Source organism: Plectropomus leopardus, chromosome 11 (assembly GCF_026936395.1).
Source record: "Plectropomus leopardus strain MGB_pleo_1.0 chromosome 11, ASM2693639v1, whole genome shotgun sequence".
NCBI lineage: Eukaryota > Metazoa > Chordata > Actinopteri > Perciformes > Serranidae > Plectropomus > Plectropomus leopardus.
In genome coordinates, this window is record NC_142186.1 from 18,848,521 (window position 1) to 18,865,639 (window position 17,119).

The window sequence follows — 17,119 nt, forward strand, 5'->3', positions numbered from 1 at the left end:
ATTTGCAAACATTTGGCAGTGTCAGCTTTGTTTACCTGTTGTCTCCTTTTGCATTTGAGGGTGGAGGGTGCAGAACTGTTTGGTTGTCCTCCATATCCACGACACATTTTGTATTCAGTTCAATTTCTGTGGAGAAAAGTTTGTTGGGGGAAAGTGAAGCAGAATGCGGGGGTGTGAAAAAGTAAAATGCTCGCTGCTTTGACGGTGTTTTAACTAGACTCAAGTCTGACTTCAGCCTCAGAACTCGAGCTGAAAGCAGCAATGGCGAAGAAAGCCAAACTTTGTGATAATGTGGCGTGAATCCGAGGAGACAGACATGAGAGTTTACAAAGAGAAATCATCGTTTTTCACACTTACCCCTGCGGTTCATGGGCCGAACTCTCACTGCAACTTTTACCTTTGAATCCGACATTTTTGTCCACTTTTCACTCCCACCCTGTCTATGCGCCGAGCTATCAATGTATAGTCTGTGAATCCCCGACAAGAAGCCCGGATTTCTGCCAGAAAAAAGGCAGCAGACTCTAGTTAAACAAGCCCAAAAGAGTCCAGACCTCGAGGAGAAGACATGGGAATATGTTCATTTTTTTCCTTTATATCCATCCGGGTTCGCTTTTTGTGCAAATCCAGCACTCTGCTCCAGCCCCAGACAGCATCCCCACCGCCATCTTCCACTGGGAGCACGACTGCTCTCCTCAGGCAGACTGGAGACGGCTGTGCCAAAGAGGGAGAAAGGACTTACGCACCGCGCCGCGTATCGGGGGGAGACCAGCGGACGAGAAATGTGAGGCTGCGTGACAAGTTGATTTACACGCAGCCGCGATAAGCATCGTTTAACGACACTTCACATGTCGGAATAAAGAGCAGACGGTTGATTAAAAAGCAAGTTTAAATAAGCATGTGTCTTTCTAGCTCTGTCTGTCTGACACACTGACACGGATTGTTTGGTCTATTATTCATCTCTTTAAAAACAATACGAGATTAATAATAATGATAAAACAATATTCAACACATATTATGTAGCAGCAGGGGCGTAATCAGGTGTTTAGAAATACTGAGGGCAGAAATGTAAGTGTCCCTCAACCACCTTCAGCACAGATGATATAATTCCATCCAAAGCATTTATTATTACTTTTTATTATTATATTTATTACCACAACAATTTATACATTTCTTAATAAAACAACAACAACAACAACAACAATAATAATAATAATAATAATAATAATGCCTTATTATTATCATTTATTATTATCATATTATTATTACATTTTGCTTTATTTTTTTAATTTATTTGACTCGACACCCCATTAAAATGAAGCAATTTCTATTTGTTCGATCCCTCATCTCAGGTTTATGGCCATGTGGACATGAATTGCGACCAATTCAATTGAGGATAATTATTTATTTTTGCTAATTTCAATTGAACGATTTGTGTGGCTCTGAGAGGTAAAAGTATCCAGTACACCCCAACAGCAAAATAAGAAAATCTAACTGTTTTATGTAAGAAAAATAGATATTTTTGTCTTTTCTTATCCCTTTAATGACTGCACAACTGTTTGAAAATTTCGTCTCTACATTGAATTTGTGCAAAATAAAACACCGAACCCTAAAGCTCTCATTTTATTATATTCACACTTAGAATTATCATTTCTTACTTCATAGTATCTTAAGCTACATTACACAGTCTACTCTAACATGAACTACACCATGGGCCTAGCATCAGATTTAGCAGAATAAATCTTCACTGTGTGGTCTCCACTGTCCAGAATGACCAGTGCGTTGTTCAGTGGCACCAGTCCAACTGGGCGGATGAGGTGTTCTCCCACAAGTGGGGTCAGGGCTGGGCCACTCTGGAGCTTCCCCAAACTCCAAATCATCCCCTGATTGGAGTCAGTAACAATCACATCTCCATCTCTGTCAAAGGCCACGTCTGACATGTTGAGCCTCACTGTGGACTGCAGGGTCAGGCTGAAACTGTCTGTTTGACAAAGGGGGTGGAAGTCTTTAGTGAACACTCTCAGCCTCGTGTGTCCTTGACACGTGTCATTGGGTAAATTCTCCATCACTGCAGTGTTCCCAGTCACCCGACAGCAGGCCACTGCTTTTGGATGCTGCAGCTCTGTAACAGCTGTTTGGTGATCTAGAGTGATACCACGAGTATAGTCCACTTTTATCTTGGACAGCATGCCAGCCTGGACGTCTGAGACCAGGATGTGCCCACAGCTGTCTGTGTCCACACCCCAGGGCATCTGGAGGGACTCATTGACCGTCAACACGTGGTTCCCTCTGGAGGTGAAAACCTTCACAGCTTTATCCCCTGCATCAGTCACCACCACATGACCACAGGGAGTCACCGCCACATCCACTGGGAAACAGATCTCCCCACTGGCTCGTCCTCTTCGACCAAAACTGTGCAGCCTCCTGCCCTGTGGACTGAACACTGTCACGCTCTTCTCACCATCATGCACCACCACTATTGTCCCAGAAGACCCCAAAACGGCTATCCCAGTGGGGTTGATGAGAGTCCCCCACCCTCCAAAAGCTGTGCAGAGGTGCAGAGCAGTGGATGTCAAACCTTCAGCCAAGCCAAGGCCTGTCTTTGCCCTGTAAGGCGGAGCAGAGGACGTGGGACTCTGGGACAACAGCAACTCCTGCAGGTCACTAAGAGCCTGGCAATGGGAGGTGCTGTCAACGCTGCACAGCTGTCGACAGAATGGGCACTCCAGCTTCCTCAGGAGAGGGTGGGACAGAGCCTTGATGCATTCCAGACAGAGTACATGGCCACAGGAAAGGTTGTGTGGTCTGTGCTCCCTCTGCTGAGTGCTGAACTTCTCAAAGCAGACTTTACACTCCAGCAAGTTGATCTGGATCTCTCTCAGAATCCCCTCAGGACTCAGGCTGCCACGACGAGGGGAACCAGGACTCTTGGCCATGACTGAGATATCCTGATGTTCTTTAAACCTGCTGAGACGGATCAGTCAGCTGATGCAGGAGGGTCAGAAAGACTGGCGATTTAAAGGAGATGGAGAGACAGAGATGAAGAGGGGCATGTGAAGTCAGAGCACTGCAACATTTTTGTCAACACATTCACGTCCTGTGCTTTAGGCCCAAATGGTCACGTGACATTTTGCACAACACTGAGGCTCTCTGCTGCCCTCCTTTGGAAAACAGCTTAAACACATGTTAAGTGTTCACAGACCCTGGTCGTTTTTGAATGCAGAAAGCTGAGAATAGAAGAAAAATATATATTTCTTTATGTATATTAAGTATGATTATATAAAGTTTTCTGTCTGGATCTGAAGCAGTGATCGCCAAGATTTGTTACATGATGTAACAATGTGCCTGAATACTGTGCTGGCCATAACTTCAGGCTTTTTCTTACAGCACTCAGAATTTCTAGATAAACCTCTACTACTTCTGATCATGTTTCCGACTATTCAACATTCTTTGCAGCTCTTGTCAAAGGGAACATCAACCATACCTTCGAAAACATGTTGTTATAGGTCAGCACAAGGCAGCTATTTCAGTCTCTGAGTTTCATGGTTTGCAGACAGAGTGAAATCTGATCCTAGACGGGCAGTGCTTGAGTCAGCCAATCCGGCACTCCTCTGCTGTAGCAGGGCGCTCTTCAGGGGTCAAGCAAGGTCATTCATGATTTCCTATTGTTAAGTTTCCGAACAGACTTCTACTTGTATAATTAAAATAGCAAATGAGTAATTAAGACATTTATTGTTTTAATGAGGGTGTAAATGATGCAGCTCTACTAAAAAACCAAGAAACGGCACATACGTCCAATGATAACCTCACAGACAGTTTAAGAGGAAATGTAAAACATTTTAATATGTCTCATTAATTCACAGTGAAAAAGAACAGCCATTTTCAACTGAATTGTTTTTGGCAAATGACATCTAAATCCAGAGACAATGTACCATTTATAGTGTCCACTGCAGCACAGGAGGCTGGTCCATTCCACAGAGGTCGACGCCTGGATTGTCGAGGATTATCAGGGATATATCTGAACTGAGTTGATGCTGACAGAGCAAAAGAAAATAAAGAAAGCACTCCAGAGCAGAAAAATCAACCACAAAAAGACAAAATTTAGTTGTAATCCAAACTGAGAAAAAGCTGGGAATAATAAAAGAACATGCAAACAGGCACAAGGGGTGAATTAAAAAGTTAGAATAACAGTGAAGGACATTTAAAAAAAAAAATACTGGCACCCTGTTGGTGTAATACAAATATCTGCTGACTACTCTTGTAACATTTTCCTACTAAAACACTTGATTTGACATAGCCATGCAAATGCAATATATGCGATAACAAGAGGCTCAACTGTATAAACGAAGCCGCACCTGCACAAAGACAGGTAGAGCCTGACAACACATGCAGGAATTTGAATAGTCGCCCTTCATTATCAGTACAGTAAAAAAAAAAAAAAAAAAAAAAAGATAGCAGCCACAGATGGACAGGGAGAGTAAAATCACTCAAGGTCACAATGATTCACAAAATACTCACTCAAGCATTACAAAATGTACAGTATTTGCAAGAAAACATTCTGAAAAGTGCTTAAACTGTGTGCTTTGCTTTGTTCCAGGTCAAACGCAATCTTCAGTCAAGGATCATACTGAGCTCAAACCATCTTGCTTTGAAATCCTGCCAACATTCAAGTTATAAACACCAAACAAGTGTGAACATCTAAATAGACAATAGATGACTGGCGCTAATAAAAAGCATTTACAGTGCTATAAACAAAGGCTCTAATTCTTGTGATAAATTCTACATAATGGCTTTTAACATTGAAATGTTTTGAACCAACATACTGGAGTTAAGGCTGGTAAAGTAAACCAGTCACATGTACATTAACCATCAATGATATACTGTTTCATAGAATAAATGTCTGTAAATTATATCATCAGCTACAATGATCATGCAGTCACATCTAGAATCGGCAGTTTTTATTCCACCTTTCTCTCATACACTCACACACACAAACACAAAACACCACTCTCTCTTCTCTCTCTCACTCACACACACACACACACACACACACACACACACACACACACACACACACACACACACACACACACACACACACACACCTGTGATCAGTGTTTTTTTTTTACAACTACAGCACACCTTTAAGTGTGCGTCTCCGTAGTCCAAGCCTCTGTGCACTCCTAATAACACTGCATGGGCCTGTTCATCCACTTAGTCTCCCCTGTCTCCACTCCCTCTACTGTAGGTGAGGGCTTTCTAGACTCTAATTATCCCAGGAAGTGCTTCCTGTAATCCTTCACACCTGGCTCCTTGGAGTGAGTTCAGGAGTCGCACACCAACCTCTGGCTCCAACTCCTACTGGCTGTCCAGGCCGTTGATGGATTTGGTCTTTCCAGAGACCTTCCCTCTATATCTGGTTGTGGGGCTGTCGTCTTCCACATCTGTCTCGTCTGAAACGTGAGGGTCAAACACTTTGGATTGAGTTTATTAAAGGTGTGACTGCACTTTGCACTATGAGTAAAACATCATTCCAAACACTAGATGTCAGCACTTTACAGGATTACAGTTGAAGACGGGAAAATGCATTTCCTGCAGAATGATTAAAGCTGAAATCAGTTTAAAACCATGGCTGAAAATGCAGATATATATAGCTGAATCTAAAAGACTGGCTGAAATGAAAGCTGAACTGCTTTTAACTGAAAAAACTATGAGCTGAACCGGAAGAGTGTCAAAGGAAGAAGTTGATGTTAACTGAAAAGGTTAAAATAAAGAAGTGTTTAATATTTCGAGTCATAAAATGTAGAAAGAAAATGTGAGAATGTTATGCTCTTCAACGACATTTATGCCTGACATTTGAATGTTTTCTGTAGCTTAAAATATGCAGAAATAGTAGTTGATCAAAAAAGGAAAAATAATACTAGTAGTATTAGTATCAATAGTCGTAGTAGTCGTGGAAGTAGAAGAGGTAGCAGTACTTGTATTACTACAAGGAGTAGTAACAGCAGCAGAAGCAGTGTAGCTGTAGCATTGGCAATGGCGGCAGTAGTAGTAGAAGTAGAAGTAGTGGTATTATCAGTAGAAATAGTCCCAGTACACAACTACTATAAGTAGCAGTAATGGTAGAAGTAGTAGTAGTAGTAGTAGTAATAGTAATAGCAGTAGCAAGAGTATAGTTAGTTGTCCTAGTATTAGTAGTAGTAGTAATAGTAGTAGTGGTATAGCAGTAGTTGAAGAAGAAAAAGTAATCGCATAAGTTGTTGTAGTAGTACTACTATAGTAGTAGTAAACTGTGTATGAAGACTTTAAACTGTGTGCACCAGAGGAGATTGAGTGAGATTTTTTTGTGATAGAGCAGAGGCAGTAGATTTGCTCTGAAGCATCCACATTAATAAAGAAACAGATAACAATGCTACTGAAGCATCCACGCAAAAGAGAGTTATATGGGGAGTAGGTCATTCTGATAGGGACAAATATCTATCAGAACGGCCTACCACCTCTCTAAAAATAGTTCAGTGATGATTTGGTCATGTCATATCCCCTTCTCTCCCCCTGCTTTCCTGTCTCTGTTTCACTGCCCTATAAATAAAAGGGAAAATTCCCCCAAAAATAATCTTAAAATAATTTTTAAAAAGTTAGCGCAGAATGTCAAAAGTACAGTCCAGGGGCACCTGGTGGCTCAGTGGATAGAGCAGGCGCCCCATGTATAGAGGCTGTGTCCTCGCTGCAGCGGCCGCGGGTTCGACTCCAGCCTCGGCCCTTTGCTGCATGTCATTCCCTCTCTCTCTCTCTCTCTCAACAATTTCACGCTTGTGCTGTCCTGTCAATTAAAGGCAAAAACACCCCAAAGATATCTGAAAGAATGGTCCAAAAAGTCAATATTTAAAATGTTGAAAAAAGTCATACCATAGTATGTCAAAAAATGCCATACTATAGCATGTGGTAAAAGCGGTCAAAAAGTCATCGTTCCAGATGCCGATAAAACTTATGGTACAGCATTTTGAAGAAGTTTATGGTGTTGAATTTCAAAAGAACAGTCTAAAAAGTCAACATTTAAAAGGCTAAAAAATTCATATTATATTATGTAGCAAAACGTGGAAAAAATGGTCCAAAAAAGTCATAGTCTAACATTTTGAAGAACATAATAGTATAGAATGTGGAAGGAAACAGTCCAAAAAGTTAACATTTAAAATGTTGAAAAAAGCTATACTATAGTATGTCGCAAAAAGGGGTTTGTTGAAGCATCTACACTAATTAATGTTTTGTGAGCCTTTTTTATGTGGTTGATGAATTACAGTAAAGTCAGTGTACCTTTAAATGTGTCTTCATGGTCAGGAGATTCAGTGTAATTGCTGTCTTCACACTCTGAGAGGCTCTGTGACAGGAAGAGGAGACACATGACACACATACCATTAACTGGACAGGGAACATATAGCGGCTAACTGACCCTGTGCAGCTTCACAGTACGAAGAGTGATAAGAATCTCTGAGGGGAGAAGGTCTGAAAAGTTTATATTCACAGAGGGTCGTCAAGAGCAAGTCAGCTGATTTCTTTAGATATGGAACACGCAACATGGCTGGCTTCACTTCTCTGTTTAAGAAATGTCTTTTCGTCATTCAGACTTAGGTGTAAAAGCGTTTTGCAGCTCAGTATGCTTGTGCAATATTTGGCACCTGGCACATAAGAGCGATTGGTCCCACTCAGAGTTCCTGCAGCTTAAGGCAAGATGGATTTAAGACTTTTCAAGACTTTTTTAATGCCTCTCAGATTTAAGTTTAAGACCAATTTTCTAATAACCAAAATTAAAGGCCAATTTTATTTTGCCCAAAATATGTGTATTGTAACATAAAACGTAACTTTTTTGTACAGTGAAAAAGTAAGATTATTTATGTCAAATGTTGAAAAAACAACACTTTTTAGAGTGGAACACATGGAAGGCCATGAACATATCATGTTATCATTTAAGTATCTGTTTGGTTTACCCGACAGAAGTGTGAAATAGACTGCATAGGTTAAGGACCTTTTGGGGGGGGGGTTGAGGACATTCTGGGCGTAGTCTGGATCTCTGTTTGCTGTTACAGGGATTCCTCCACTGGCACTTTCTGATAAACAAGTTCTATTGTGACATGCTTTTTTTATGCACTCTGGCACCATTTTATCACTCACAGTGCAAAACAAATTCCCAGTGTGAATCAATATATTTTTCACTGTGAATTGGAAAAAGGTCAGTGGGCCACGAGGCAGGAGGAATTCTGGATCTGACCACCGCTGCTCTCCCTAGGTTGACCAATGAAAGAGAAGTACGCATCAAAATGACTAACGTTAAAATAAACATCTGAGAGATTCAGCCTCACATGTTAGAGCCTCAGTTAGACCTAGGTTCAGATGAGGAGTATGTTGAGTAGCAGACGGATCAGGATACTAAATGCAATTGTAATATCTTTTCTTGTTTATATTGTGTGTTAGCTTGTAATTGGCAACAACTGACACAGCATTAGTGGTTGTCAAACATGCAATTATAAACCAGAGGTCTGCGTCTGGCTGAAGTTTTTATATCAAAGGTAATAAGTTTGCTCAATGCTATCGGTTTCAGGTTTCTTTGCCAGTGTTGTGTTGAGGTCTGTTCCCCTGTTGATATGCCTTTGCTGCATTAGACAGTGGTTGGCTTTGAATTTGTGATATTCTTAATCAAATATGCCCAGTGTGCGTCTGAATCTCAGATTTTAGGAGATGCACAGACATCGCCCCCTTCAGTAAAGGAATGTGAAAGCAACTCTCTAGTGAAAGACTTTGCACAAGCACAATCAGAATTGACAAGCTCAGATATATTCAAGGACATAAACATTAAAAAAATACATTTTTGAGTGGAGGGGATCTCTAAAGTTACTTTTTATAATGAACTATACAACAGACTTTACAAGGGCAAAAGACAAGCACTAAACATACCTTTTCTCTTGGACCATAAGTTTCAGCATACCACACCATTCCATACAGGCAAAGGAATGTAATGAAGGCCTAAATACAGATCAAACATAACAGAGACCAATTAGTTATTCATGGAAAATCAAAAAAAAAATGAATCATTTACAGCACACAAAGTGTTTGATGTTGAAATGTTTCTGTTAAAACAGATTTATGAGTGAATTATGGCGTTTTGGCGGCAAAGTTAAGTTAAGATTTCACGTGCTGATGGCATCATATGACATGACTGCTGACTGAAGACCATAATAATTGATTGTGACACAGAAATGCAGCATTACTGTGATCCCGATCTTACCAAACACAGCAGCCAGAGGATCACATAGAGGATCTGTGTTTTTGAGAACAAGTCCTGTCCAAACTTAATACATGCCAAGGCCTCCAGAAAGGCTATTGCCCTGTGAGTGAGAGGAGAAAAAAAACAAACACTGATAACTGAAGCCTCTGACCCACCTGCAGTAAACTTTCAATTTCTCTGAAAATAAGCTCAAAACAAACATGCTATTTAGTGGCTTTTACCTGAGAGAAAATGTTTTGGTTTTTTTTTTACTTTCCTCAAGGCTACAATCTAGATTTCACTTACCCAAACACCCAACACTGGGTCCCGACTCTCTTACACTGTGTGTCTGTAAGGTACGCATAATACTGCCTAAAGCAAAGAACACACACAAAGCAAACATTAGCAATATTAGCTGTAGTCAGGAACTTGCCTTCAAAACAAGTGACAAAATATAAGCTTACAACAATGTACAATATCCCACAAAAATCTGACAGTATCAGTTTCCAGAAATAATTTCCCTACAAATAAAACGGTTTCCAGTTTGGTTTGTTTTTTTTACCTCACTGTTGGAGCTGTGATGACACCAATAAACAGGATCCGGCACCAGCTGAGAGGGTGACTTGCAGGAAAGATGAAGATGTGCTTGAGGAAGAATGTGTTCAACTCTGTTAGCTATGGACAAAGAGGGAAACAGATATTTGTTTGTCCTTTTGGAAATTCATTGTATGCTGTATGGCAATCATCATATAAATAAACAGACAACCAAACCAACATCAACAACAACACCACCAAATAACAAAGCCATCAACACATTAAAGTGTGTTCAATGCAAGATGCTACATCCTCACACACAGAGGTTCAATTATTTTACACAGTTTGTTCACAGTTTGTTCAACAGAGCAATACCGGCAGGCAGAAATGATCTGCGAGCCTGGCTGGTTTGGAGGTGTGTAATGTGAAAGACACATTTCTCAGAGGTCTGCGTCACTCAGATTGAAATGATGAGTGTAGCAACATTAGCACTTTTTATACATTGTCCTAATATAAATTATATGAAATTATATAATTCACATCTGGAAGCAATGGAAAATGTATATCTCCCTGAAACGCCCCTCTTTTATTTAAGGTTCTTTTTTCTATATTTATTTTATTTTCATTTTTTGACCATATAAAGACGGACTGGATTAATTATTTATTTAACTGTAATATTTCAACAGAAAACACCCCATGTTCATGTTAGTGTTAATGTTTAAGGAAAAGAAAGATATACATATGTGCGGGTATGTATGTATATGTATGTGTGTATGTGCGTGTGTAAGTATATATGTTGTATGTGTATATGTGTATATATATATATATATATATATATATATATATATATTATGTTTTTCCTTCCGGACATTTGAGGCAGACAACGGAAACTAGATATACGCCCAAATGATGTCCCAGATGTAAATGTCTGTTTCTGAACGTCTGACTCTGTATATCTGATTCTGAATGTCAATAAAAAATAAATTAAAAAAAAAAAAGAAAAAAAAAAGAAATTATATAATTCATAATAAGTATTCATATTTCATGTTTAGTTCCAAATGTTGTGGAAATATTTATAGTTAAAAGGAATATCCACAGTGATGCTGTTTATTCCACATGGAGGTTTCGGGCCTAGTGTATTTTTTAGCACTATAACACATGGCAAGTTGGATTATGGTCAAGTGACCGATTTAGCTGGTCAAGAACATTGCACTGTGTGGCCCACTAAACCTTCTGGTTGCTTTGGCTTTGCCCTGCTGTACTGATGTAAAATTACTTGATGTATTAAGAGGGCAACAGTTCCTACTATGTTCACCCAATGTTGATGTGAATGCCCATCAACACCCATAAAGCTGTAAGTCAACATCAAAGGTGCTCGAGTACAGAGCCGTCACAATAAAAACAGTGTCACTGTTCAACTACCTTTTTCACATAGCTTTTCCTATTATCAAATGTCAAAATTTCCTCCGTAAAAAAATGCCCATTAACACTTACCACCCAAATAGTGTAGAAACATGTTACATGAAGATTAAAAACTATTTGTGCTTCAAACAACATGTATTGACAGCTCAGATCTATTGATGTGCCAGTCAGCCATGCCAGTGAGAGCGCGCACACACACACACACACACACACACACACACACACACGCACACACACAAAAACCTCAAAGGAATGCCGCCATTATTAAAGTTATTAGTTACACCTGTGTTTGACAAGTCCAAATGCGTGCTGTGAGTAACGTCTATTGGCAGTCAGACTCAATTTGTGCTTTATTAGCACTGAAAAGGTCAACCAGTTCAGCCAGGACACTAACAAACAAAGAGTCTCCTACAATGCAAGTCACACTTGGATTAACAAATTGGCAACAATGCTAACAGTTCATTTCAGGGGACGCTTTGTCCAAGTCCCTCTCATCCGCACTGGAAAATAATGAGAGGGAAGCCTGCTGCCTTGTTATTCACTCATTTGGGCTGGAGCCTGTGTGGCTGAATGCAGTGAAGAGCAGCTAAACTGTCAATGCACTAAGCAGAGATGAGACGTCCCCCGTCTCTTTAACTAATTCTCCAAGACTGGTCATTACTATTTAAAGCCTCCACAGAGTTGTGGACTGCCTGAGTGAGGGAGAGGGGAGAACAATGCTGCTTCATCACCACACAGAAATGAGAGAAATAGCAGCTTTCATCGCCATGGCTGCCAATGGATAGAAATTTGGCAGCAACAGTTGACTCTCCAGTGGAAAGCAATAGAGCTTACTCAAGTTCTCCATCCATGGTTTTCTCATTACCATAAATTGCTCCAAAGTAATCAAGCGTGTCTTTCGCTCATATGGGATTAACTGTTAATGTGTAGACAGCAGGACACTCATGATTATATGGATCCATGCGAGACAGGTTTTAGATTTCAGTGACAGAGGAGGCAATTGGATTAGCCTGGACTTAGCACGCAGAGCACACCGGATGATCCCTGACTAGTCAGCACTTAGTCACCGTGAGGTGGCAAGAGAGGATTTCTCACCTGCCAGATGATCATGAAGAGATAGACGCCCATCACTCGCTGTAGGGAAGACTTTGGGTCAAGCCAGCGAACATAGGTCCAGCTTGCTGGGGTGAACTGTAGCACAGCTCGTTTGATCTTCCCTGTGGTGGTGTGGATGTCCCTGGATGGGAAGCACGGGAGAAGGATTACAAAGACTTGGAGATAGATTTACGATAAGCATTGTGTTAGTACAGTGGACAAAGCCGGATGAAAGCAATGTCATCACATTAATTATTCACATCCACTCAGCCTTGATGAACTTCTATATCATATTTCAAAACAAGACTTCATACATCTTAAAATGGCATTTCAAAGGCCTTGCTTGAGTGGAATAGATTTTATCTAAATGTTACAGAAGAGGAGAGTAAATGCACTAACTCTTCTGAATGAACAATTTATTAAATTCTGATTTAACCAATACCTTTTGTTTTTTAAATATTACACCTGGGTTCCTACAGCTTTATTAAATTCAGATTTGAGACTTTTTAATGCCACTAGGAATTACATTTGAGACCAATTTTAGAAATTTTAAAGAAAAAAATGACTTGCAGTTAGGGACAATTATGTCAAAATGTTTATTTTGACTTGACTTGACTTTTTTGGTCAAGTTAAAAAGCTGAAAATACATTTCAAATACTGAAAAAATAAAATGCACACTTTCTAGAATGGAACACATGAGCATTGTTGGTTCTGCTATCCTGATGCATTTTAAGACTTTTTAGGATCTGCGGGAACCCTGTACACACAAGTTATACTTTTATTAGTACTTTTACATATTCAAAAGTTATCAGTGAATCACAGTAAGTAAACCTTCAATCTTTCACTGGGCTCACAATAAAAATCATTTTTAAATTTACATAATAAAGCATAAAGGCCAAATAATAAAGATTTTACATTTCAGTTTACAGTCAAGTAACTCAGATAGGTTTTTAATGTATTTCTGTCTTTATATTAGATGCATAATTATTATTATTATTAAATCAGTGCTGATCCCATGAAAAGCATGCACAGGGTTTACAATATAAACTCCACTGCCTTTTTTTATAAATGTAAATGACTTGGAAAATCAAACTGAAAATAGCTGGCTTTGTTTCTGTTGGTGCTGTTCGCACAGACTACGGTACGACACAAAACTGGACACCCTTTAAACCAGGCATGTCAAACTGGTCCACAGGGGGGCCGGTGTGGCTGCAGGTTTTTGTGCCAACCAACCAAGAGCACACAGTTTGACCAATCAACTGTCTGAAGACGGAGATCAGTTGATTAAATGAGTCAAGTCTGGTGTGCTGCTACTTGGTTGGAAACAAAACCTGCAGCCACACCGGCCCCCCTGTGGACCGGTTTGACATGCCTGCTTTAAACGCAGTCGATATCAATTTCCAGGCTGCAAGGTCATACTTAATACTGGCCCAGTGGTAGGTCCTCATCTCCAAAAAGCGGCAGACAGTCATGCCAAGCCAGATGCCTCCTCCATTACACAGCAGAATGTCCAGAATCACCTGGTCCCACCAGCACTCAGCAAAATTAGGCAGCAGATGCATGAAGAATAGCTGAACAGAAGATTAGGAGGCTATGAGAGCCTGCACCATCACTAAAACAGCCCACAATAATATTTAATGTGTAATATTAAATTACTAAACCCATCAGTTTCCACCAGGTAAACCACTGCCATTACCAGCTTAGTTCACCTTAACATATCTCCATTATTAACAGAATGAGAGAGAGGAGTGACAGGCAACCAGAGAGAAAGTAATATACCACAGGATGTTCAGTGTGCGAAAACCTCATCTGGTCTGTGCTTCCTTACCTCAGTAAGTTCCCAGGTAATACTGATGGTCCAGCAGAGGCCGTAGCTCCGAATGAGCAGGGCCTTCATACCCCAGCCCCAAAAATGGCTGAATGCAAAAATGTCAAAATGGCTCAGGATTCTCTCCCAGGTGATGACATGGCAGTTCACGGCATATTCCTGCAGAGCGCAGCACAGAAAGCCTCATTACAATGATGATAATCCCCTGGTAGTGAAAGCAACTGGTGCATGTAAATCAATATGAAAATTATTTTTCTGTGTAAGCCTGCATCACTCACCATTATGTCTGCCTCTCTCTTGGCATAACGCAGGTTTGGGTCCAACCAATACATTAGCTGCTTCACCTGCTGCCAGTTGAGGAAGATGATTAAAACCAGGAACAGGAAGTACAGGACACTCAGACCTTGACAACAGAGAGACATGACATTGAAGAGTGAAATCTAAGGTCCAAACAAGGACATTTACAATCTTGGAGACTTTTATCAGCACTCACCAAATACTATTCGCCATATTGCTGGATGTGGTCTGGTGAATGGACCTAAAGTCAAGCACATGAAGATACTATGTCAAAGATACAAGTTATGGCATGGATGCAGGTTTCTCATTGTTCCTGAAAAAATTAATCAGTTTCTCTTTGTGTTATTGTTTTACATATACTGCTCATAATCCTGGACTAGGTCGCTTCCTTGTCTGTGATTAATGGCTGAGAAGGAGCAAAAAATCACAGTGGTGAGAACTGACAATAGAAACTAAAAATGACACTAGTGATACCGTGCAGAATGGGGAATCATTTTTTGTTGTTACAGTCTATTTATTCCTCTCATAATGGGGTCCTTCCTTGTTCTATCTAAAAGGGTCATTTACAGGCTTCCCAGAAATGAAATGAAAATGAAACAACAACATTTCAAAACTTTTCGAGGACCCATAATGTATAACACAAACAGAACTGTATAATATACTTTACTCCAAATGTTAGTTAATGAATGAAAATTTAACAGCAACCTTTTCTAATCTCTACTTGGTGGTTATGTTTGTTTCATTTTACAAGATTAGTATAATAATTAATTTCATTACACACAAAAAAAATCCATTTTTACTAATGCAATGACTTATCCAGGCCTGGAAAATGAGATTGTAAAATTTCATGACTTTTCCAGGTGTTCCATTACTGGGAGAACCCTGCATATATGTTTACTGTGCTAACATATGGCTGTTTGTGAAGCACCTTCAGGCTATTAATATTCTATTAGGTGACTTTGACTTCTACCAAAGTCATTTCCCAGTAAGAAATCTGTACTTTTACTCAACTATAGCTTACGGGTACTTCATCCACCACTGAATTAAGGTCAATGCAAACACACTCGACTAAACAAAATAACAATTTCTTTTTCTTTTTTTTGTTGCTCACCATTAGGAAATGCCAAAACACTGATGACAAGGAAGAAGGAGATGACCAGGATGAGCCCCACCCAGAGATTACTGTCGGGATTTCCATCATCTCTGCAGGCAGGGTGAACACACAAATCCCAAATAAAACATTAGTATCAAAAGAGACACTGTAGTACTGCCAATTTTATGCAGTCTATACTTTATAAGTCTTATAAGCAAATTTATAAACCCATTATTTGGACTTGCATTTGTGTAACTTTTATTTCATTGGTATCAAACTTAATTCATTTCTTTCTCTTTCTTTCTTTCATGTCTGCATTGAGCCTATGTGTCTGCGTGTGTGTGGTTGTGTACTTACAACCCTATCATTTTAGCTTTATGTCTTTTTTTTATCGTGTAAAGCACTTTGATTTGCACTTGCTGTATATGGACAGCAGTGCTATACAAATACAGTTATTATTAGTAGTGTTATTATTATTATTATTATAACAACTTCTTATAAAAAGCACCTAGCAGAGACATTAAGGTTTGCAATAATTAGATTTTAAGGTCAAATTGTGGTTTATAACGCTGAAAATCACTTTAAATGTAGCGTTATGACTCGTTGTTATGCTCGGTACATTATAGCTAGTGTCAGCACAGGAAACAGTGTTCATCACTGGACTATCGTTACATAACACAACACTTCTATTTATTAGCCTTGTTGACGATTAATGACAGCAAAAATGTGGGCGGACACAACTGACATAGTAATTCAAGTGCCTTCGTGTGGATATAAAGTGTATTTCCGCAAGAAAATCAATTAAATAGTGGCTAAAAGCTAGCTAACCTCCCCTTTGTACCTGTACACTGTCACAGAGCATCACTGCAGCCGTTAGCCGAGCGCTAGCTAACTATGCTAACCCAGCGAGCTAACGGTGCTAGCTGTGAGCGACTTACCTTGCGAAGGCGAAATACATCAAACTGAGCACCGTGCATGTCAGCAGCGTTATCGTGTGCGGCCTGTAGAAAAACTCTATGGTGATATCTTCAACCTGCTGCTCGTTTATCATTCGGAAATGCATCCTGTAATTCACATCATCCTTGCTCAAGGTGTGGGATCCGCTGTACACGGACGCCATAGCAGGACGCAGCCAGCAGCGGCTCACAGCAGCATGAGAGAAAGTGATCCTCACCACCAGCAGCAGCAAACACCACTAACTGATACTACACACACACACACAAACAGTTAGAATACATATATACGGTTACATAGCTAGTTAGCAGCGTGCAAAGTTAATGACAGCTGAGCAGAATGAGCAACAGAGGGTTAAAAAGAGGAAGACACTTTTTTTGAGAAATTTTTCACTTTTGATTGTGATTGGTGAAACATGGTTGTATAGGGCGTGTCCCAAAGCGGAAGCGTGCACATGCACCCCTTGATCATGTGTTGCTCTGATTGTTTTTGGCGTGACCTCCGTGTAAGGATTTTAAAGTCTAACAAGTGAACAGAGGTTGACTTCTTCTAGTCTGCCAAATCAATTAAACCTCTTAAACTGTGACCTCCTGGATTACTTTACACATATATATATATAAACAACCATGTCAGCCTACAGGCT

At 40.0% G+C, this 17,119-nt stretch overlaps 3 protein-coding genes across 10 annotated transcripts in view; all 3 read right to left on the bottom strand.

Moving 5' to 3' along the window:
- The window catches only part of kif13a (kinesin family member 13A), a 47,343-nt gene extending 46,590 nt beyond the window's left edge, over nt 1–753 (bottom strand). For 6 of the 8 annotated variants that reach the window (XM_088084183.1, XM_042489616.2, XM_042489615.2 and 3 more), the window contains exons 1-2: nt 358–753; nt 36–126 (exon numbers count right to left, since the gene is read on the bottom strand). In XM_088084183.1, the coding sequence (XP_087940309.1) occupies nt 36–126; nt 358–412 (146 nt within the window). In that variant the 5' untranslated portion in view covers nt 413–753. The remainder of the gene's footprint in view (nt 1–35; nt 127–357) is intronic. The other 2 variants (XM_088084182.1, XM_042489617.2) reach the window with 1 other exon arrangement.
- Nucleotides 754–1,101: 348 nt separating this feature from the next.
- LOC121946360 (E3 ubiquitin-protein ligase NHLRC1-like) lies at nt 1,102–3,121 on the bottom strand. Its single transcript, XM_042490917.2, has one exon. The coding sequence runs from the start codon at nt 2,931–2,933 to the stop codon at nt 1,701–1,703; it is 1,233 nt and encodes a 410-aa protein (XP_042346851.2). The 5' UTR covers nt 2,934–3,121; the 3' UTR covers nt 1,102–1,700.
- Nucleotides 3,122–3,813: 692 nt separating this feature from the next.
- On the bottom strand, nt 3,814–16,836 carry ptdss1a (phosphatidylserine synthase 1a). Its single transcript, XM_042490023.2, has 13 exons — nt 16,461–16,836; nt 15,541–15,632; nt 14,626–14,670; nt 14,411–14,535; nt 14,133–14,291; nt 13,724–13,875; nt 12,305–12,446; nt 9,816–9,928; nt 9,560–9,625; nt 9,275–9,374; nt 8,944–9,012; nt 7,309–7,372; nt 3,814–5,450 (listed from the first exon to the last, which is right to left on the bottom strand). The coding sequence occupies exons 1-13, from the start codon at nt 16,640–16,642 to the stop codon at nt 5,356–5,358; spliced, it is 1,404 nt and encodes a 467-aa protein (XP_042345957.1). The 5' UTR covers nt 16,643–16,836; the 3' UTR covers nt 3,814–5,355.
- Between the last annotated feature and the right edge of the window lie 283 nt (nt 16,837–17,119).

Excerpts from the sequence above, each read along its gene's own strand:
- LOC121946360 (XM_042490917.2), bottom strand. The coding sequence starts at position 2,933 with ATGGCCAAGAGTCCTGGTTCCCCTCGTCGTGGCAGCCTGAGTCCTGAG.
- ptdss1a (XM_042490023.2), bottom strand. The coding sequence starts at position 16,642 with ATGGCGTCCGTGTACAGCGGATCCCACACCTTGAGCAAGGATGATGTG. Across the intron at positions 7,373-8,943 it reads CTTATGGTCCAAGAGAAAAG|AGCCTCTCAGAGTGTGAAGA; the intron begins GTATGTTTAGTG and ends TTCCTGTCACAG. Across the intron at positions 5,451-7,308 it reads CCATGAAGACACATTTAAAG|ACGAGACAGATGTGGAAGAC; the intron begins GTACACTGACTT and ends CTCACGTTTCAG.